Source organism: Cloeon dipterum, chromosome 2 (assembly GCF_949628265.1).
Source record: "Cloeon dipterum chromosome 2, ieCloDipt1.1, whole genome shotgun sequence".
In the NCBI taxonomy this organism is placed as follows: domain Eukaryota; kingdom Metazoa; phylum Arthropoda; class Insecta; order Ephemeroptera; family Baetidae; genus Cloeon; species Cloeon dipterum.
This window is the reverse complement of record NC_088787.1, coordinates 9,479,300-9,502,576: the sequence shown is the minus strand read 5'-3', so window position 1 is coordinate 9,502,576 and position 23,277 is coordinate 9,479,300. Positions and strand designations below refer to the sequence as shown.

Sequence of the window (23,277 nt, the reverse complement as noted above, 5' to 3'; positions counted from 1 at the left end):
AATTTATTACGAAAGAATGCGGTGGCGCCATCTGTTTGCACCTTCAAATATTTAGGGCTATGGTTTATTGACCGTAAAAATATATATTCATGGTAATTAAATATTAAAAATATTTTATTTAATTTCGAACATAATTCATTATGAATTTTAACGCAATTGAAAAGCATTGAAATTCCATGCGCGCAGGAGGAAATTTTATGCCTCACATCTCACATGACATAAAAATACCGTGTTTTTAAAGTTAATGGAGGGACTTTGATGACATGCAATTAATGTTTGTCAGACCGCAGCACATAAAGCGAGCGAAATAACTCATTTTTGACATAATTGCGCGAAAAACGCGGTATTTTGAAGTGGATGCCGCTGCCAAACACAGCAGCTATTTCAATTACCGCGCTGCTCGTGAAAGATTACGCCGCAGTGACCACATACACGCCGAGCTCGCATGCAATTTTAAAGTTCCGGCTCGTTCGTTTCCATTACTGAAATTAGCGTCGTTTGAATGCTAAAAATTTAGCACCCCAGACGCATCGACAGACCAGTAATTGCTGATAATTCAGACAAAGCTCGAAATTAATTAATTTTTCCGGGGTAAACCGATTTTCACCCTCTCGGCGAGTATGATATGATTCAATAATTAATGTCGCCAGGCGAGGCTCCGAGTTTCGTTAGCTTTAATAAAGAGGCGCGCGCCTAATTTATTATATCCACCCGTTCGCCTCGCAGCACTAAAAAAACTCTGTGAAAAAAACGTGCCTTTTTTAATAAAGCATGCAGGCCCTCGCATTAGCATCTGCTGCCAAAACGAAACGCCCGCCAACCCCTTCAGCCATTCGCCACGCGTCATTTAGCCTGCGATTTATAATCCCTCCTTTTCATTATATAGCCACTCTCCTAGCTCAGTGGACTCTCCAGAATCTTTACTCGGCCACAGCGAAAAATTAAGCTCTCCGTCCATAAACTATATCTTTTTACGCGAGCCGGGTAATCTCTGAAAACACTAAGAATTAATCATGAATAGGGACCATTCCTTAATCTTGAGATTCTGATTCTGAATTCTGAACATAACCCTTAGGCCTTAGATGAGTCAAAGAAATGTAATTAGGAAATTTAATGGATGGAATATTAAAAACCCAAGGAGAAGTAAAAAATATTTTTTTTCATTTAGCATGAAGAACGTGGTTAAAAATTTAAAGAAAGAGAAAACATCAATTTGAAGCAAACCTTATTTTTATTTCTTCCTAAAATAATGTTAAGTTGTAAATAAAACAAATAATTTAATTTTTAAATCTATTTAAAGAGGAAAAAATAATTTTACATTTTTTCAATTTATTTTGTATCGAATGTAATATCACTTATTAAAGTTACAGAATTTAAATTTAAACAATTTTATTTTTTACTGTTGCTCAAAGGTGTCACTGACTCCTCGCAATATTAATGATTCATTCTTAAATATTTCCTCTCAGCCAACAGGTAAAATGTTTGTACAAACACAAGGAAAATTACCAAACGAGAGCCGGCAAATTGCCATGTTTGTTTAAAAACATGACACACCATGTCAAAACAGTATCGGGAAATACAAACCCGAAGTGACAACGTCATTGGTGAAAGGAAAAAATGGGGCGAAATTAAAATGACCTGCGGCATCGGTATTTCCATGCAGAAAGCACGACTTGCTCATGAAATATACATTCTGCAAAGCCGTATACGCGAAAAAAAGGCAGCACAAAGAACGAGGCAACAGTCGCTTTGGGGGATTGGCTCGTTTGCTTCCTATTTTATGGATTGCGAACTGTTTTCTGCTTTCGGAAGCTAGGGTTGGAAGTTGGAAACTCGGGAATCCGCTTCTTAGTTTTCAGGTTACGGGGAAAATATTTACTTTCGTTGCTTAATTTTTTTGATAGTATTAATTTATTGTTATCTTTAAGTTGACGGTCAAGTCAACTCGTGATTCATACTTGTAATTAAAATCTGAGAGATAGAAATATACATTAAACTACCGGTTTAACAAAATGCCTAATTTATTAAAACAAGAATTCAGAGAGGCTACCAAAAAAAATGCAATTTGAAATTTCTAAAACACAATTATTAGAAATTTAATTGCACTGCAATTATTTTGTTTGTTTGGCTTGCAAATAATTGATTTGGCTCATACTGCATTGCGTCCGAGCTCGTTAATTACATAGCGATATATATAAGTGGCACATTGGGGCGAAGGACGAGTGTTGTTTAAATCCCATCGCACAGCCGTCACGCACGTCTCACTGTTTGCAAACGTGTGCAAAGCTCGAGTAAAAAGTGGCTGTTAATTAGTGGATGGGCGCTAAAACACCGGTTTTGCTGCACAGGTCGTTTCATTAGATGCTGCCTAGACGCGTCAATTTTTTGCAAGTAATTGTGAAAGTCTTATAATAGCACATCTAAAAAAGCTTTTTGCAAGGCTTCTGACGCCTTGATAATTGCTTTTGATATTAATGTTTGTACAGATGACTTGTCATTCAGCGTGAACTAACAAAAAGATGTTTATTTTCTTCATTAAATACTTTTTTAAAGAGAAAATTTGATATTATAAATAAATTATTATTACGAGCTATTTTATTATTAATAATTTTTAATTTAATTCATACCATGAGTAAATTTATATTTTTTACCTTCGTGATATTTTCAAGTAGAAATTCTAATTATGAATAATTGTCTTGTACTTTGGTGTCACTAAACAGTTCAAAAAAAAATTTAAGGTGAGTAAACTTTTTTTACACTGACGAATTAAGGACAGTAATTTTATTACCAAGTTCTATTATTTAAAGTCAAAATCTTTAAATTACATCCAAACCAATTCAGAGAAGCCTCTCACAGGATTATGAAACATTGAATTGCGCCGGTCACTCCGCTCCCATGATTGAATTGCGAGAGAAACTTGCTCTGCTCCCCAGATAGATGAGTTAGTTGGTCAAGTTGTCCGGCGCGGGTCGAAACTCCCTCGTGACGACGCAATTGTCGTCAGCCATTTGCTCTCGGCGTACGTTATTATTTGCGAAAACTTTTCACCGTCGAACACACGAAACATTAATTTCAATTTTTGACTTTCGAATTTATATCTGACGAAACGTAATAATTGTTATTACTTTTGCGGTCTGTATTTCACAAGCGACCGCATCCGACTCGGTTACTGGATCAAAAATCGTTTTGTGGTCTGTCCGCTTAAATTTCCTAGTAACAGCGGTGTTTGTATCACATTCCAATGCAATCGTAATAAAATATTGTTGTGCACAAACATTCTAGTTGGTGTTTATTAACACAGCAGGCACTTTTTTGTGTCATTTTTAGGTAATATTGAATTTTCCCATAAGCATAAACATCAAAAGATACATTTTTATCAACGGAAAACTGGAATGAATAATTTAAATCTGATTCTGATCGTAGTTTTTTTATTTAGGTTTGTCAACTTCATTTAGAATAAATTATTCATTCATGCTCCTGCATTAATATTTCTACAGGAATTGTTTGTAGATTGAAAAACTCCAACACAATAAGGAAAAAAGGTTTTTAGTTTATAAATAATTTATTTTAATTTTTTTAGCGCACAAGCTAAAAATTTGAGGAAATTTCAATGCAAAGGCTGGAACACAAGTTTTTATTAAAATATTTAAAAACTTTCATCCTTATAAAATTTAAGCAAAATATCTTTTAATTTTAAACTCATCAGCGTTTCTTTAATAATGATGTATGTACGAGTTTTATTTATTTCCAGAAAAAAGCAGTGCTAAAAGAGCAAGAATATGTTTTTGCTCACTAACCTGGCAACTTCTATATAGCGTCGATAACTTGGGCTAATGAGCAAAATTCGAGTGCCTCGGGTTGGTTTCTAATCTCAACTCAACTCTCTCAGTTAATTCTCTTTGACTTGCGCGCAAATTAAAGTCGCGCGCTGCTCGCTTGTTGAGTGCTGGAAACTTCTGAACGCTGCTCATTAGCATACGGAGCGGATATCATTTCTCTCCGCGCTGAAAAGATTATTGCTGTGCGCCTTCGCGGCGATGGGTGCCCCCCTTGGGCTCTGAAAAAAGGTCAGCCAAGGTCGCGACATCCGTAAATCATCCGTTCAAAGAGGGATTGTTCGCTTTCCTCGGTGTGATTGCTTCTCGTACAGTTTCATTTCCAGGAATGAGTCGAATTTATCGAATTTACGGCTTGAAAATGAGAGGATTTGAGTTGGAATTGTAGAAAGCGTTGGCTGTTTGCGGTCGGAGCCGATCAAATCCGTGCGTTAGATGTGCAGAAGAATTTTTATTGGATAATTTTTTAATATTAATCATTTTTATTGTCTTAATTTGAAAGAGATTTTGTAATCAGCGGGGACCAGATAAGCGATAAAGTTGGTTCTCACTGCGCAGATCTAAGAAGGCGTCTGAATGTGGGAAACAAAAAGCTCTCTTTGGATTGCCGTACGAGTGTCAAGAGTTTGTTTTTACGATCCAAAAGACACAATTAGCACAAGTAATGCAAATTTTGACTCAATATTGACGAAAAATTGGTTCTTTTCGCGCATTTTCACATGACCGGACGCCATATCTGCGTGTCGCACGAATTTGGTACCCGCTGCTTGTAACTAGAACCAGTTTTAAATTATTAATAAAAGTTTAAAAAATTACCAAATGTTAAATTTTAATGTAAAATTATTTTAACGTTAAAAAGTCTCTTCAAATTATAATGTATTACAATTTAAATTTAATAAGTTTCTTAATTCTATTAAATATATTTATTGAAAAATATGTTCTATAATTTTTTAAACATTAAATTTGATTTAAATTTGTATAAATATTTGAGCATAAGTACATTGAAATTTAAATACAAGCTAACTTAGTACTGCATAGTAGACAATAAAATTGTCATGTTATAATTTCTTTACAAATTCATATATTTAAACTATATCATTGAAACCCAAACTTACTTTCAACCTTTTCCACCCACGGAAGGATAAAATAAACCCAAATTTCTGTATCGAAAGGAAAAAAAGTATAGCAAAAAATGGAAAGGCCGGTGCGGAAGCAGTTCATGGATCCGGCAATGAAATTTGGCAGTGGATGTCATTTATGAAGCGCACGTCTGCGGCCAGCTCCAGAGTAAAAAAAAGTAATAAAAATCGCGTCTCGCCACATTGGCACACAGCAGCTCCGTTTTGTTCCCGCGAGGGCAACACCGTCATCGGCCCTCAATATAAAAGTGTCCACATAGACACTGTCGTCGCTTCGGAAGCAGCCAAATGCCAGGCTTGTTACACTGGGAATTGTTTTTATTTTTTACTCTCTCTTTAGCCTGACACGCGCACGAACGCACCGCCGCTCTCGCTATATTATTTAAGGCTGAAAAATTAAATCCGACTGGCGGCAAAAAAAACCTGCGCCACGCGTGCCTCTGAATTTTTAACTCACTCTTCCGCTCAAACTCTCGCACGTAGGTCAGCACCCGACACGTTTTGCACAGCGCCGATTGCAAAATGGGGAAATTTTGCTCTGCAGATTTACAATTGAATTTGAAATGCTGTGAATATGGATTTTACTTTCAGATGCGGCATGTTTATCACTTTCTAAATGATTCTTGTTGTTCAGGACGAGTTAAATCAGCTGAATATTGATCCTAATTTTTTTTTAAACTACGCGGATAATTTTTTTTTTGTTAAGGTCCAAAAAACAAAAAAAAAGCTATACACTATTTATAATTGTTTAAATCGAATAACTGTTGGCTCCCCTAGGAATTTATAATTTTTTTAATTAAAAATATTTTTGATTGACCAAATAGCGGGGGCCAGATGTGCGATAAAATTGGTTTCCACTGCGCAGATCCAAGATGGCGTCTGAATTTGGGAAACAAAAGCTCTCTTTGGATTGCCGTACGAGTGTCAAGAGATTGTTTTTACGATCCAAAAAACACAATTAGTACAAGTAAAGCAAATTATGTCACAATATTGACGAAATCTTGGTTCTTTTCGTGCATTTTCACGTGACCGTTTTTTCGCGCCATACTTCACCGGACGCCATACCTGTGCGTCGCACAAATCTGGTCCCCGCTGGAAGAAATATTGGTTAAAATGACAGACAAATGAATATTTTTACGAAGATACGCTAAATTGACCCATAAAAAAATAAAATCACAGTCACAGCTATATCATCAGAAATAATAAATCACTCGAAATTATCAAATTGACAGTGGAGCCACTTGTCAGGGGTTCTGAAAGAAAAAATACAGTCATTATCTCCTCTAAACCCTGCCGGGCCCCCATTTAAATATCTTTCAAAGGACACAATATGATAGCCTTCGCTTTTGCTGGTGACGTCAGTCCTTTTTTACTTTTCTAACACGGAAAATGATGGTAAATGGACGTAGCTGCCCGGCAATTGCGATTTTTCCAGCGCTTTGAGCAACGCAAAGCCGGCCGGCGTTTGCAATTATCGCGAGTGTCGTATTTTCAAAGCCGCTCGCGCGCTGACAGTGCATAAAAGCTCTCAGCTTTTAATGAATTCCGCAAACTGACGCATCTCCTGCGATCGGCAGGAATTGAAACAAACTATTGGGGCAGCCAGTGTGTGCACACAGATCACTCAGTCCGTTTTATCAGTGCAGCGCAGATGTATCTGTTCTCATGAGCCGGCTCTCTAATCTGGATTGCAAAAAAGTTCTTTCAAGGAGATATGCAAAAAGTTTTGTTATCAAAAGAGTCTTTATAATGACTTCTCAGTTTGTTCACTAATTAAAAACTAAGAAAAAACAACTGGGAAAGCACAGTTTCATTTAATTTTTCTTCGCCGTTCAAATTATAAAAGATCAATTTGATAAAGAACGGAAATATAAAAATTAAACCAACTAATTGTAAGGTTTATTTTGTAGCAACTGATTTCATTTAAAGAGAATTTTTACTGCAAAAGCCTGGAAAATACTTGTTGCCAATGCATAAACTCGTCCCTTAGGATTCCGTTAAAGCCTAAATTGACCTATGAAGCACTGTAATTTTTTGAGAAAATTGGCTGGAAAGTTGCCGTGCTTTTCAAATGGCAATGGCTGTCTCCTTACTTGAAATCTGATTTATTTTCACAACAAAGAGTTCCCCCAATTAGTGGCATACACCGTTGAACAGATCTCGACGAGAGGAATCGGAATATGCCAAGAAAATATGTTCAAGCATTGCAAATTTTGGAGAAAATTGGAAAAATTTGAATTTTTATTGTAGGATGGTCCTTTTTACTATAGTAAATTTTTAAACAAATTGTTTATGGCATCCAACATTTCAAATAATTTTCAATTGTTGCCCTGTATCATTCCACTTTAAACGATACTTTCATGGATATACTCCATTCTTTTGTTCCTTTTACAGATATTGCGTACACATGCAAGAAATTTATTGTTGCGTTTGTCTTTTTCCACTTTGGAAAATCCACGCTGCACCAGATGTTTTTGGCTGGGATGAAACGGTTTTGTGGGCCATAAAATTAAACACTTGTTGGGCCCGAGTTTCTCTTTCCGTGCTCCTTTTTTACGGCCACCATTATCATACGACGCAATACATTTTGCAAGCGGACCATGCAGCAGTAGCAGTAGCAACGGCAGCGCCATATGCCCGCAATTCCAATGCAAAACGCGCCCTTTTGTTTGCAGCATTCGATTGTGTTTTCCGCTAATGCCCGTTTCATTTTGGGCCCTGCGCGGGGCAACGGCTGTCCTTAATGAGTTGGGCCTGACGCGAAATTGAATTAATTCGATCCAAATTTTGCATTCTACCTGATTGATTGAAAGGCAGATAAAGATTTTAATTACAAATAAAAATTAAACAAACTGAAATATATATTTTATATAATTGTGATTTATCAACAAAATTCAATACATTTTTTTTAATTTTAGTTCTGTTTGCCCACAGTTAATTTGTCAAGGGTCTTTTTTCCAGTCTAAAAGTAGTGACAGGCCTAAATGGAAAATGAAGATTTGGAAACAATAAAAATAAATATTTTTGTCCACCTTCCGGTGATGTTATTTTAATTTCTGGTCGAATATATCAAATAAAAAATAAATTTAGTTTCATTTGAGCTAAGTTCACAGTTTTCTATTTTAATTTTTTATGTATTGTTGTTTTGATAGTTCTTAATTCCAATAATTTGTTGGTTGTTAAAAGAACTATTTTTATTTTATTTATTTAATAATTTACTTAGAACATCAATTTAATTTTTTTACAAACTTATTTTAAAATTTCACGCTAAGAAAAATTTACGCGAGCTTACGAATACAAATTATAATTTACAGTTGTTTTCCCATTTGCATTATATATATTTCCCATCATGAGTTCACAGGTTCAATTCTTAAAATAAATTAAAATTACATCTCTGAAGGGTTTGGAACAGTAAACATTAATAAATTGTGAATTCAGTCAGACGCATCCTCGCTCACTCAGTTTTCATTTCCTGTTTATTAAAGTTTCGCCCCGATTCATCGCTGATGGACATTCAGCGCCGTCTGTGCGCTTTTGTTTAGCGCCGAAAGGCATCTATCTGCCGTTCGCGTTTGTGTACACGAACACATATTTATCTATTAAATTCTGACGCTTCGCGTTGCGATGATAAATCATCGCGAGCGGAATAATTCGGCCACGCGCCGCTGGATATAACGCCGAAAAAGAGAGGAAAAAGTGGATTAAAAATATGTGTGTTCGCAGCGCGCTTGATTTATTAGAGCAGCGATTGCCTTTGACAAGAGAGCGTGAATCTGCTCCGACGAGAATTCATCCCGCAATGCTCTTATTACTTCCTGCGGTGGCTCAAATATACAGCTCGCCATATTTCAAACACACCATCCACATCAAGTTTTGCTTTTCCTTTTTTTTAAATGTATGCTCTGCCTAAATGATATTAAGATTTTAAAACTAGTGATTTTTTTTCAGGCTAAATTAATTAGATTATTTGGGACAAAATTAACTACTGTGGATTTTTACAGGAATGAACATCATTTTGCACTATTATTATTATTTTATCTATTGTGTGTGAATTTAGCAACAATTCATGTGGAAGAATTAGATAAATTTTCAGATTTTGCCCATTTGATAAAAATAAATTAACAAAACGGTTTTAATTTTTTTTTTAAATCCTCTTTTCACCATCTTTTCTTCTGTGTTGTGAGGTAAATTTGCCTCTTTTCTCGCAAATTTCAACGGCAACCATGGGAATTTTTTTAAAGGTTTTTAATTTTTTTAAATTATTTTAAATATATTTCAGAATTTTCTATCACAGATCCACTTTCAAACCCCAAATTAAAATATCCTAAAAATATTGTTCCGAAAGCGGAACACAATCAAGATAAAAAGAATTTGCCAACATTCACGTCTTAACGCGAAAGGAGCTTAATGAATTTTGCTCGAGCCACAGTGTTTTGTTTTGTGTGTTCTCGTCACCCGGCGACGTGCAAATGTCACACAGACTGCTGTGAAAAAATTCAATTAGCGCACCGGCAGTGCGGGAGACGGTGTTTCATCACCCGTTGCGTTCTGTTCATGACGCACAAAGGTGCGTTTGCCGCAATGAACCGCCGCAAACTTGAACAGACAAAACACGCGGGCTCATTTGCGCGGATTCAGCGCATCCACCCACATTATGATGTGTCACATAGTTCCACGAGTCTATATTTTTTAAAACCTTTTTCGATGCAACAAATACGAGAGATTCGAGGGAGCAGGGTATAAACCTTCTTAATTAAAGTAAAATAGTCTTTTTGTGCGAGGCAACGCTTATTTGGTACTTAAGAGCAGCGCACTATTTATTTTCCCCCGTTATTAATGCAGCGAACGCGCTTCAAAGTGGCTCGGAAAGCAATTTCCGACTGGAGAGTCGGAACGCCTTGTTTGCTGAGGACAGGCAACCCGCGCGGCGTGGGAGACGTGCGGGTTGCGTGCTGCCGCAACGCTTTGTTCGCTCGCGCACGACGAGATCGATTCGTTTAATTATTATCGTTTCTTCAGGAAGAGAAACAGACCGTTGGCGGGAAACTGCTGCCAATTAATTTATTTGCTCATTTTATTTCTTATTCATTACTTTCTCGTGAACGTTTGCCTACGAGGAGACATTTCGGAAAAATTAAATTAAAATGAAATCTGAATAATTTAAAAAGAGGAAATTTTCGGTATTAGACACGATTGCTTAAGTTAGATTAACCTGGCAGATTTAATTAAATTATCATTTTACTTATAACTAAAACTGCTGTCACAATAATTTAAATTTGCACGAAATGTAAATTTTCCTGCCAATTTAAATCTCTTTTTGTTGTTTTACGATTTAGAAAGCTATAACCGTAAAATGTTTCAATTTCAATTTAATCATAAAGTGCCGCAAAAATATACTTAAAAAACTAACACAATTTTAATTAAAGGATTTTTTTTAAAAAAACCTATAAATAATAATATTTTCAAATTTCTTTCGGCTATATTTGTATTCAAAAAATCATGGTATGACAATTTCAAACCCAATGAGCAACAATTGATGGAAATTACCCATCAAATAATTTGTGGATCCATAAGTTAATTATTAATTAGGTTAAAAAAATAATTTTTAAGCAGCAGCACGTTTTTTAGTTTGGGAAGTGCAGAATTAACTCAAAAAATTTTAATGACGATAAATAAAACGGTTATTTTGTGCGTATATTTTATTTCTTTGAATATTAAAATTAACAATTTCTATTTAAATTAGCATAATATCCTTGCTGTTTTAGTTTTATTAGTGTGATTATATAATAAATAAAATTAAGTCCCCAATATGTTTCTTAAAAAAATTTAAAAAGTAATTGTAATCACGCGATGGTCTTGAGGATAGTTTCTAATATCTAATTTATACTTTAATTGCCACTAGTTCATCAAACGATATTAAGACAAATTTTCTCATTTTCGTTTCAGCCATACGGTGGCGTCAGCACTTGGCGTCGCGCAGTCTGCGCAGGGTGTCCAGCCTGCTGGCAGCCTGGATGGCCGTGGCGCTTTTGCTCTTCACCCTGGTGAGCAGAGACGTCAATTTGCAAGGACTGGTGCTCACGCAAAAGGGGGCGGCGGTCAACGGCCGCCTCCTCCTGCAGCAGCCACCCCCGCCGGTCACCGCCGACGCCTCCACCACCGAGAATCTGCTTGAACTCGAACCCCTCGTCGACCGGTCGCCGGTCAAGAACGAAAACGCTATTGTTGAAGAGGTGAGTGGTTGAATTAATTATTAATGCTGGAAACCGCAGAACAATATAATTAATGCCAAATTGATGGGATGAGACACTTTCCTAAAAATTTGTAAAAATTATTTATATTAAAAATTCATGAATGATATCATTATTTTTTAATTTTGACAAATTTTAATTAAGCAACGAATATTTTGGTTGGAAACGCAGCTAATTTAAAATTTAAAAATGCTCATCATTAAAAGCACAGAATATAACTGTTCATTTTATTTTGTGTTGCCATTTTATCATTCTTAATTTCCATCCCTCTCCATTTCAGGTGCAGCGCAGTCTTCCGAGTCTGCCGCTGGAGTACTGGAGCAAAACGGCCAAGAACAAGGTGGGCCTGTCCAAGAACGGCAGCTGCGCCAAGTACCCGAGCCCGTACGAGCTCGAGTTCAACAACATTTACTGGCAGACGCTGCGCACCTCCAACGGCACCTTCCAGTTGTACGGCGCCTATTACGACGTGCGCCACCTGAGCCGCATTGGACCTGCGGTCCGCATTTTGGGCATGCTCGATCGCATCGAGCCCAAGGTCAAAACGTTCTGCCAGTTCTGGTTTGAAGACCAAAAAGAACCTGCAATTATAGAGGTAAAAATGATTAATTTTGTTTTATTTAAAAATTAAACTCTTAATATTTTATTTACTCATAAAACAGTTATTTGCAATTAAATTTATTTTAACGAATAGTTAAAAATATTATTGAAAATAACATTCACGTTAACTTACGGTTTTATTAATATTCGTATGATTAATTTAAATTATATATAATAAATAATTTAAAGTCCCCATTACCATCATTTATGGAATAATTCCACAAGTACTTTTAGCGATACTATGAAGCTCATTTTATGAAGTTATCTATGAAAAATAAGTCAAAATTAATGATAATGAAAGATTATGATATGATACTAAAGGGGCCGTTAAATTTAGCTTGAACTGGCTACTGTTTAAAAATGTATATTTAAAATTTTGAATATTCACTCATTGTCAGCTGTTTAGATGGGGGAAATAGATTTATTTACTGAAGCTATTTTAGATTTTGATTTCAGCTATTTTCTCAAAAACCTATTCTTAAAATTTTATAAAATATCTTTCTCATATTAATTTAACTATAAAATTTCCATTGAAATGTGCTTCAGGTGATGGAGTACAAGTACATCTGGTACAAGAAGTGGGGCAACTACAAGCAGGGCATCCTGCAGCCGTATCTGATCGCGTGCAAGCTGCCGCCGACACACAAGAGCCGCGTGCCGATCTCCGTGTCGCTGGTCGAGCGACCGTGCGACACGGCCAGCAACAACCTGCGGGTGCTGTACAACACGCCGCCAGGCGGACAGAAGAAGGGCTTTGCGGTCTGCGTCAAGGGCCTCGATTTCCTGCACGAGGACCTATCGGTCCGCATGGTCGAGTGGATCGAGCTTCTCCACTTGCTTGGAGCCGACAAGATCTTCATGTACAAACTGCAGGTGAGTTTCTAAACTTCCTTATCATATTCAAGGCTCATGTGGTGTTTAATAAAATAACTAACACAGCCCCACATGCGGTTGCGATGGCAAATTTTTGAATGATGTGGGAGAACGGAACTCGTTCGGTAATTTGTTGCAATTTTCAAGCACTGCCATATTTTCAAATGAGGTTTCCTCTTAATTAAATTTTTTACTTTCCCCTAAAGCTAATTAATTTTTACAGAAACTGGCAATGAACTAATAGTTTAGTTTTAAAATCTTCAATAAAATTCAATATAAAATAAGTTTTTCTTTATATTTCAACTTTAAATCTTTTGATTTTGTAACATTTGAAATGTGGCAAAACTTTACATGAATTTTTGGGCTGAATTTTATTCATAATTATAAAAAATCTAGCTTGGATCATCTAACTATTTAGGTAATATTTCCAATTAGCAATCTTTCTCTTGACCTTTTGCATATAATCACAATTATTACGTTTTTAGATGACACGCCGGAAAGGATAAATTACATTTTTCAAGTTGTGAGATCCGCCACTGACGCTGGGCCCCCTTTTTCAGGTGCATCCGAACATCAGCAAGGTGCTGGACTACTACCAGCAGGTGGGCAAGGTCGAGGTCACGCCCCTCACCCTGCCGGGCACGCTGCCCAACATCGCCGGCTTCCAGCACATGTATCTCACCAAGAAGGTGAATCACAAGCGGCAAAACGAGCTCATCCCCTATAACGACTGCCTCTACAAGAATCTTTACATGTACGAGCACATCGCACTGCTTGACGTTGACGAGGTACGTGAAAAGTATTAAATCCGAGCTAAAAATAAAACCAGCGTTGAAGTTAGAGTTTTCTGTTTCAAAAATAAAAGTGTTGTTCCAGACGGTTGACGTCAATCCATTCAAAACCACTTAATTAAAGAAAGTCTTAGTTGGCCGTTAAAAGATTTGTTATGCTAAATTTAAAAATTGTTCCAAAGCTTTTTTTAAATTTTTATTTTGTGTTGTAAAAGAAAAAACAAAACTTTTCTTTTCCTTGTTGCGAGGTATTTTTATTTTTAATTATAGTGCTAAGAATTTCAGACGGTAGAATTTTTTCTGACTATTAAATTGAGCACGAAACATGTAATTGTAAGCTTTTAGAACCATGCTAAAAACAGACTACAACTTCCAAAACTCTCTCTAAAAGTGTCTCCATCTGCCAAAAATCCGTGCAAAATTTAGGCTCATTTTGATACATTTTCCCGGTTTTAAATATACAGAAAGGCTCAAAAATATTTTGGATGTTCTCTTTTCATTTCCAAAAGAAAAAATTGTTTGCGTTTAAATTCAGATCCAATTTACATTTTTATACCTTTATTCCCATTGTAATAAATATTTAAAATTTTCCTCGAGAGAATTATAGCTCTTGAAGAAAGAGAAAAATCCCACAAAAATGGTGAAAAATGATTATTATCATAAAAAATATTGTTTTTTCAAGCCTCATCAAGTAAAGGATTATTAATAATTTGGCCTGTAAAACGTCTAAATTGACCAATTAAGATAACGACTATTTTGTCAAAAAAGCTCTCCAATTAGAGTTCGTAATTTGGTCCCGAATAACTCAAATTTACAGACATGAATTTTGTAGCATCATTAACTGGTTATTTTCCTGATGGCAAAAACAAACGTTTCTGATCGTGAATATAATTTAGTCAGCCTCAATGTAATGTTTTCAAAAATTTAGGCATTTTTATTTGCAGATAAAACCTTTTGCGAAATTTATAGCATTCTTAATGTTTTACAATGTCTTTCAAAATCTTTTTTAAGCTTGGTTAAATTACTCTTCAGTACAATTGTCTACTGTCAGAGTCCAACTCGTTGCTAGCTGGCTGTGGATCAATTACATCCTATTTAAGAAAATTTAAAGGCAGAGCAATTTTATTTAAAAACAAATTTAAAATAAATCAGCGGGGTCCAGATGAGCAATAAAATTGGTTCGCACTGCGCAGATCCAAGATGGCGTCTGAACGTGGGAAACAAAAAGCTCTCTTTGGATTGCCGTACGAGTGTCAAGAGTTTGTTTTTACAATCCAAAATACACAATTAGTACAAGTAATGCGTCACAATATTGACGAAAATTTGTTTCTTTTCGCGCATTTTCACGTGACCGTTTTTCGCGCCAAACTCCACCAGACGCCATATCTGCGCATCGCACGAATCTGGCCCCCGCTGAAATGAATTACCAATGAAGGAAACTATTTTGAATTAAAAAAAACCGTCAGAGAAAAGACAAATTGGAAAATCTCCATGATAAATCCCAGATTAATTTATTTTCTCATAAATCTGACGAATATTTCATTTTGCAGGTGATCATGCCGATCAAGTCGATGAACTGGCAGCAGCTGATGTCTGAGGAGGTGCTTCCGAAGGCGCTGTTGCTGCGTAACGAGACGCGCGCCTCGTACAACTTCCGCAACGTCTACTTCCTCGACGAGCTGAGCCACGCGCACGGCTGGTTCGCGCACATGCCGCGCTACATGCACATGCTGCAGCACGTGTACCGCAGCAAGAACTTCACGAAGCCGGGCCAGTACGTCAAGTGCTTCCACAATCCGGAGCGCGTGCTGACGCTGCACAACCACTTTCCGCTGGCGTGTCTCGGCTCGGGCTGCACCTCGTACCCGGTGAACACGAGCGACGCGCAGCTGCAGCACTACCGCGCCGACTGCGTCAAGACGCTGAAGAAGTCGTGCACCGAGTTCCGGCAGAACTCGACCCTCGACACCACCATCTGGAAGTACACCGACAAGCTGGTCGCCGCCACCACGGACACGCTGAGGCGCCTCGGCTTCTTCCGCGCCCCCTCCGCCGCCTCGTGATACGCCAGACGCCCCCTCGCCCGGCGTTCTCCGCCGCCGGCCTGAGCCTCGCGCGGCGTCCTTTCGCGCCCCCCCCCCCCCTCACGCGGCGCCGCTGCCTCGTTTCCGCGCTCTCCCGCTCTGAAAATGCTGGAGGGTCTTTTGACAAGGCGTCTGTTGGCTATTCTCCTCGGGGGCCCTGACATTTTTTTTAATGCTGACAGGGTTAAAATGAATTTGAAATATTATATATGCTATATAAGATAATTTTGTTTTAAAAATAGTAGAGTTAGGTTAGATGTATATCAACAATTCCCTTTTCCCGTTGCTCTTTTAATCTGTTTTTAAATTTTGATCTACGATTTTGTTTAAAATCGTTTTTTGCGAATAGATTTTTAAAAATTTTGTTGAATAATATTTTAATCTTTTTATGTGTGTTTTGAGTCATTTTATTTGATTTGATCTGGCTAATATAGTCGTTCACAAATATGAAAATGGTGAGATAATTGTGATTTTATTGTGTTTTTCTTTTTACAATATTAATTTTGGAAATGAAGTAAGTTGAAACATATATTTTTTCTCTCAAGTAAATTAATTGTCTCTTGAGCCCATTATAATAGAAGAACAATAGACGATCGAGTGTTTAATGTTTCAGAGCAAAAATATTGATAGCCTTTAGAAGAAAATGTTTTTTTACGTATTTTAATAGCAAATTATATTTTTATATATACCCAATTTTAGTCGTTTCGTTTAAATTTGTATAAAAATGGTATAATTATAATCGATTTTTCCATATTAGTATCCAATTTTTAAGTAAAAATACTTATTGTCAGAATATAAATAGTTCATTGGCCGTATTTCCCAAGTTCAGGGGTTGATAAAAAAATAAATACGTTGAAAATGTTGATCTGTATTTCTCACGATTATAATTTTAAAACCATCAATCTTATTTGAGTTTATCTGAAGTAAGAATTATAGGGCAATTCTCTATTCTAATAACTCCAGGATGTTCTAAAATTTAGACAGGAAATCTTTCGTTTTTCAATTTAAAATACTTAAAGATATATGTGGCAATCTTTGCAGTTATAAATGATCTGCTTTAATTTGTCAAGAAAAAAATTACACAACAAAATATGAACTAATTTTGGAATTCAGTCATTTAATAAAAATAAATTCCAAATAGAGTCTCTAAAAAACCATGTAATTGGGAGAGATACAAGTCAGTAAAAAGTGAAAGATTTCTTTAACCCTCGATCGCAAAATCTTCTAATACTTCAAGCAAAAAATACATTTTTTTATTTAAATTTTGGTGTTCTGAAGTTTTTGCAGATGAACACAACAAAATGTTTCACCTTCAGAATTTCATTTTTTCTCCGTGTCTATTACAAACGTCCTCCAAAATTAATACCCTCGTCTTCTTCCGCAACGTCGGCGGACAGGCCCCTTTGAGAGGAGAATCGCCAAAGAGGCCTTTACCTACCGGGGCTCTACGAGAGTGAGTGAGCGATCGCCATACATATTGAATGTAGAATAAATATCGAGGGTGCGTTGCGTCCCTCAGCGCAGCCCAAACTTTGCTCCTCGTCGCTGTGCTCAATGTAATTAAACCGAAGGAGGGAGGGAGGGAGGGAGGGTGGGTGGGTGGCATTTTGCGGCTTTGATGTGTGTGTGTCGCAGTCAGGAGGAATGGGCCAATTTCCGCCTCGGGAGCTATTATATGCTGATCAGTAATTATTGTACGTATGTGCGTTCCCCCCCCCCCCCCCGCCCGGCATCGAATCGAATGTGTGCGTGGTGCTGACAGTGCGTGTGCGTGCTAATTATTAAGTCAACTGTGATATACAATTACTTATTAAAACGGACTCGTATTTTCTCATCTCGGCTCTGCGTGTTTCCGGTGGCATTTTAAATAAATCTGTATAAATCATGTACTGTAATTACTGAACTATGTACTTTGAGTCTGACAAAAAATTCGTGCTTGTTAAGATCGGGCAAAGAAAGAATTGTGATAGACGCAGAACACGTTATTAGGCATTCGAGAGTGTGTGCCATATTTAGGGATCTGACGATGAGCACTTCCCCCCCGGCGTTAATGACTATTTTCATATTGTGTGTATTATATATTATTAAGAGGATCGCCAGCTGATATGTATAGTGTATCATTATTTATGTTTTCCGAAAATAAAGCAGTTATTCTCCTTCGACAAGTTGCGAAAATCATGTTAGTTCCAATAAAGAATGCTAAAAATGACGGATCTTTTTTATTTTTTGCACATTTCTCAGCTCAATTTTATCGAAATTGCCTCTGGGAGTTTGCTCTGTGTCCTCAAACTGGGGATGAAAGGACTAACAAGAAACTTTTTCTTATCTATACACGCCAGCGCCTGCGACTTTACAGAATTTAAAAAGGGTTATTTAATTTTTCCATTCTGTTCTAAGCCCTCAAGAGTCATCATGACTGAAAGTTGGAGCTTGAAGCGAGTGATATCAATCTTTTATTTTTTAAATTAAACCTTGTTTTCAGTACATCAGCTGACGCAAAGCTTCTAAAACTTGTTTAGAATGTACAGCAGAACATCCTGGAGCTACGGTGTTTATTCATTTAACTTATATTTTTTAGAAATAATTAGAGGGGACTGTATCTAGAATTTTATATGCTCAAATATTTTCTTCTGTGCAACCCATTAACATTAGACTCTAGAGAAGAAAGTCGCGCAATTTTTAAACATTTGATCGTGCTTGAGATCCCAAACCATCTCAAACCATGCAAAATAATTAAACATCCCAGTGAACTCTTACAAAACTGTTTTACATTCGTTGGTGATTGAAACTCTTAAAATTCCGACAAAACACAAAATCGTTTTAAACGTTTTTTTATAGATTTGAGACCTTTTGTGAGACAAAAGAGAGCTAAAATAAAAAATTTATTTTATTAAAATAAGAAATGGACTCCTCAAATTAACTAATCTAATTTTTTGCTGGAAAATCAGAATTTTTAGATTTATTGTTTGCTTTACAGTTGTTACAAAATACATAAATAAGCTTTATCAATTGTTACATATTTTTAACGAATAAAAAGTAAATTATTAATTTTAAAACAATTGTTTTATATAATTTTATTTCTATTTTAACTGTCTCATGCAAAATTATTTGTTCATTTTAAGTGGGTCATTTTAGAAAAATTATTTAATATAATTTTTAAATATGTGATCTGATAACAATGAAAGAACATAGGACTTCACAGAACAATTCTAATTAATGATAATTTTTTAACCATTCAATTTAGAAATTTATTTATTTACCCAATTACCGTTCATAAAGAAAATGCCATTCTGGGTCTATTGTTGAAGTCTTACCATTTTTAACACATTCAAATAATTTATTTTATACCTTAAGTAGGAAAATAATTTAAGAATAATTAAATAAATTAATTCCTAAAGTCCCTAGGTGAATCAATTTCCCAGAAAAATGTAAATAGGAATGAGTAGTATTATTTGAAATAGATGGTTGGTTTGGAAAATTAAAAATTTTTGAACCTGGTACAAATGATCACAAACTCATATTCCAGCAAACAAATTCATTAAACTCTCGAGATTAAATGTAAATTAAGCGTTTCAGAATGGCGGCTATTTTTTTAGCTCGCACTCCACTGAATCGAAAATTCCAGTGAATAATCGGGCAAATGAAGCGTGCCTACGAGAGTGGAGTCCATAGAGAGCATTTCCCCAGCGAAAGCGTTGGAAATTTCTGTCACATTCAGCGGCGAAATTATTCTCTGGCAGCGGCGCGGCGGCGGCGGGAGCAGAGCCATCATCGGCCTTAATTGAGAGATGAAGCGCGCACACCACTAATATATTTTTAATTCACCGGCTGAATACTAAGCGCAGAGAGAGGGTGGCGATGGTGCGGTTTCACCCGCCGGCCGTCGAGGGAGAGTGCGACGAGGCGATGACTGGCAGCCCAGACTCCGACTAGCTGCTCCGCGCGCAAATTAAATAAAAGGGAGGTGCTCGCTCGTCTCTCTCTCTCTTTCACCAGCACCACGCGCGCGCGACAATTGTTCGAATTTGCATTTATAGAGAGTGCTTGACGTCTGGATCGTTAAAAATGAGGCGATAATATAATTCACTCTCAGACGGTACGCGCGTGATTGGAAAAGTGGAGGAAATTCTATTATTCAGTTTTGCCTTTGACTTTCTTGACTCTTCAATGGAACTTATTATACAATCAGTTAAGGAAAATATATTTGCTTACTGTGGAAGGAAAAAGACATGGAAAATAAAAATAAATCATTCTCACAGTCCTATATTTATAATTTTAGTTTAGTCTAACTTATTAATTACAAATTACATTGAACTATATATAGGATAATTATGATGTCAAAGGTTTTTTGTCACTGTGTATTATCATCGAAATTTTGATATGATAAATCAAGAGGGTCACAATAAGCTTTAAAATAAGAATCCAATAAAAGCCAAAATCAAATATTTTATTAAATCCTTCCCATTTGAAACAAACCACGAAACGCAAATAGCGTCCGAAAATCCACTGCCCTAAGGTTTCACACAAACGAATGTAGCAAAAAAGGTCATGGGGGAAGACTGATTGTTGTAGTAGTATTCCACGAAGTTTTCTTGCAAATATGTGTAAGCTTTGATTCTTTTATAATTCGCACTCATTCCGACGATGGACCCAAAGCACGCGTACCTTGACGCTATTTCTTGCGAGGCGTTTGCGAATAAGCTGTCGGGCAATACAACGCGGCTGTGACACCAAGCCTCGTGCGTCTGGTTCACCGACACAGTTTCGCCCACGAACGTGTCAGCATCTGTGTACAAAAATCCACAGTAAATTAAAGAATATCTGTCAAAACAACAAAAGGGCCTCAAAATCTAAATGATTAATGCGGCTTTGACAGATCAGGCGGGTTCATAAAACTTTAATAAAATTGGTTTATTTTTCTAAAGGCAATTGTTATTATTTCTGGAAAGAAAAAACTGGGCAGTCTTTTTGCAGAATGCAAACCCTATAAAAAGTGACAGAACTTACACGAAAATTGCAAGAACAATTCAATTTCCTCAACAGTTTCAGGCTCAAAGAATTTCAGTCCGAGCTCGCAACAGTGTTTATACACATTCACCGGGTTCTAAAGATTTCAATTAGTCAGTCCAAATATACGTAATTTAAATATTCAACTCCTTACGACCAATCTAAGACCATCAGGATTTCCGAAATAATAAGTCCTATTGTTTGACAAAGTTACCCATTTGCCTTGGTCATCTTGGAGAAAGGAATTTAGTTAAATCGAAGAAGAAAATTAATAGATACCTCGTTTGTTTGGATCAGAGTTCAGCCTATCAATAGCTGTTTGCTGCAGATTTCAATAAATTTTCATTATTTATCAAGGAGTAAAAAAAAAATACGTTTATTATGCAGGGATACCGATCCGAGAGCCAACAAGTTCGGCGCAGCGGAACACATGGAGTCGGGCTGCTCAGCTGCAAATCGCAAATGTATGCATATTCATTAAAACTCTTAATTAATTTGGATACTATCGAATTGTTGTCAAAATTGTTCGAAATGATGTTCGAGACCAAATCAGGCGCTTCTTGCAGGCCGCATTTGTAAGTTTCGTAGGCTGTCACGCACTCGTCGTCAAACTCTGAATTATTCTTTCGTTTATAGATATTTTGCTGGGAATTTATTATTAAAAAATCTAACTTCTTCCGCTGCAGGTGTCGTAGGCAACAAATCCGTGCTCCAGTTTTTCAGGCTCCTCTTGCGACACAAACTCTATTTGGCGCAATGTCGCAATGCTGTTCAATGCTCCGATGTCAAACTGAAGTGGAAATATTGTATTTTCTGATTTAACTATGATAATTAATTAATTACTATTCCTATTTCGATCCCAACACATTTCAAGAAGCACTGAAATTATGGAAAAGACATATATTTTAGAAAAAAAACAGGCAGTTTAAAGCAAACTTTCAAATTGAACGAGATATCTGCGGAAAGGAAAGCGCTGACGTTCATAAGCAAGTCAATTTGATCTAAGGAAAATATTGATTTAAATATTTTCATATTTTTTTGTTTGTACCGCTAGTGATGTCCCAAATTTCTGCACATTCGGTCTGCATGGCTCTCTGGGCGGTGGCTTTCTTCCGCACTTCGCAAAGGAAAGTTTTATTTTCGGCACAGTTCGCGGAGGCCAGCAGCAAGGATCTGTTCCTAACTTCGAGATAAACGCAGTCCAGATCTGCCTTTGGGTGTCCAGTCTTCCACTTCAGCTCAGAATCGACGAAATCTCGGCCCAATGAGCACCACCGGAAGTTGGATGGACAATTTAGGTCAGTTCCCGACAGCCAGAAGTCACCAAACGAGTAAGGGGCGTACTCTAAATTTTGATAAAGGTAAAGACGATCTGGAACTGCATTTTTGACAGTGCCAAAAGATCGGCAGCGAACAATCAGCGTTCTTGTGGTACCTCATGCAGAAACCACTATATTTTTAACAGGAATCGACCACTGTCAAAAATGTAATTTCATATTTAATGGATTTAAATAAAATTTCTTTACTAGTGGTGATTTTGGAAAAGCAACTGAGTTTTCCAGCCGTTTCCATCGATGCCAGGGTCAAGCCAATGTCACAGCACTTATCCCTGGCAGCTGCCCAGCTTAACTAGATGTTTTTTTTATTTTATTTATTAAATGCCTCTAAATCAAAATACAAATCTTTACCATTGTTGAGTTGTGAGCTAAAATGTTTCTGCCACAACCGTCGTACCAAGATCCGTAATTCATGTAATCTAAATTGTAATCTTTTTATTTTTATTACTGTTAAGAAAATAAATGAAAACCCTACCGATTAAATAGGAATTTCCTCTGGCATCCTTTATAAAATTATCCGGCTACAAAGAGAAAGTAAAAAAATATCATAAAAATATCAAATTTTTAAGACTCTTAATACATTTCTCTGACAGATTTTACTAGGACAAGAAGCCACGCAGGGCTGAGCTGGAGCTTCTATCTGCATCTGTGGTTTTTTATGATTTGATTTGTAAAGAAAATTATTTATAACAAAATCAAACCTTGCAGGCGAAAATGTATTTGTTAGTACAATTCCTGTCACTCATGGTGGTGCCTGTGTCGTTAAGAACAAAGCGAAAGTGGACACAACTTTCGCTCCCGCCGGTGTTGTCGGGCTGGCCAGCTTCCCACTTGAGTCCAGGGGCGAAAATTGTGGGTCCCGTGGACTCGCAAAATGACCACTGACGCTCCGGAGAGCCCTTATTTATCTTGCCGGACGTCCAGTAATTGAAATTGGCCTTCCATTTGTCTGAAGATCAAATTTAAAATGCATTTTTTTTAATTTTAGACTTAAAGAAACCTTTGTAAACATTTGTCATGTTAGTAAGCCCAAGTTGCTCGGCCGCGTTATCAATGTTGAGAGTTTCCATTCCTAAAGCGCTGCACTGTTTAAAGCTGGAGAGCCACGTCATCTGTTCGGGAATATTTATTTCTAAATCCATTTTTAATGTTTATAACAGTTATTTTTACCGGCTTGTTTCCAAGGAGATAGGTATAGTTGCCAATTGTGATCCAAATTCCGTAGGAAGTCTTGTCTTTTTTAAGATAGAATTCTAATTAAGTGTTTTGAAACTATCATTCCAATTACTTATCAAGTTTCCTGCAGGATCAAAAAGGGAATCCTGAAAATTATAGTAACTTAGAGTTTGCGATAGGATT

At 36.7% G+C, this 23,277-nt stretch overlaps 2 protein-coding genes across 2 annotated transcripts in view; one reads left to right on the top strand and one right to left on the bottom strand.

Moving 5' to 3' along the window:
* LOC135935988 (uncharacterized) overlaps positions 1–17,167 on the top strand; it is a 70,673-nt gene extending 53,506 nt beyond the window's left edge. The window contains exons 2-6 of the mRNA XM_065478644.1: positions 10,922–11,208; positions 11,507–11,821; positions 12,373–12,699; positions 13,260–13,487; positions 15,041–17,167. Coding sequence (XP_065334716.1) covers positions 10,922–11,208; positions 11,507–11,821; positions 12,373–12,699; positions 13,260–13,487; positions 15,041–15,553 — 1,670 coding nt within the window. The 3' untranslated portion in view covers positions 15,554–17,167. The remainder of the gene's footprint in view (positions 1–10,921; positions 11,209–11,506; positions 11,822–12,372; positions 12,700–13,259; positions 13,488–15,040) is intronic.
* Positions 17,168–20,029: 2,862 nt separating this feature from the next.
* LOC135937474 (uncharacterized) lies at positions 20,030–23,244 on the bottom strand. The gene is made up of 18 exons (XM_065480626.1): positions 23,207–23,244; positions 23,089–23,153; positions 22,919–23,030; positions 22,620–22,867; positions 22,499–22,564; positions 22,394–22,439; positions 22,270–22,337; positions 22,108–22,210; positions 21,630–21,926; positions 21,518–21,582; positions 21,425–21,460; positions 21,254–21,371; positions 21,085–21,194; positions 20,956–21,030; positions 20,861–20,903; positions 20,736–20,812; positions 20,582–20,678; positions 20,030–20,360 (listed from the first exon to the last, which is right to left on the bottom strand). Exons 3-18 carry the CDS (start codon positions 23,028–23,030, stop codon positions 20,086–20,088), a joined length of 1,836 nt encoding a protein of 611 aa, XP_065336698.1. The 5' UTR covers positions 23,089–23,153; positions 23,207–23,244; the 3' UTR covers positions 20,030–20,085.
* Positions 23,245–23,277: the final 33 nt, after the last annotated feature.

What these genes read in the sequence shown, in the direction of transcription:
- LOC135937474 (XM_065480626.1), bottom strand. Translation starts at nt 23,030, where the DNA reads ATGACGTGGCTCTCCAGCTTTAAACAGTGCAGCGCTTTAGGAATGGAA. An exon ending in AATACATTTTCGCCTGCAAG is followed by an intron (nt 22,565 to 22,619) that starts GTTTGATTTTGT and finishes AAAAAACCACAG; the next exon opens with ATGCAGATAGAAGCTCCAGC. An exon ending in GGTATCCCTGCATAATAAAC is followed by an intron (nt 20,904 to 20,955) that starts GTATTTTTTTTT and finishes TGAAATCTGCAG; the next exon opens with CAAACAGCTATTGATAGGCT.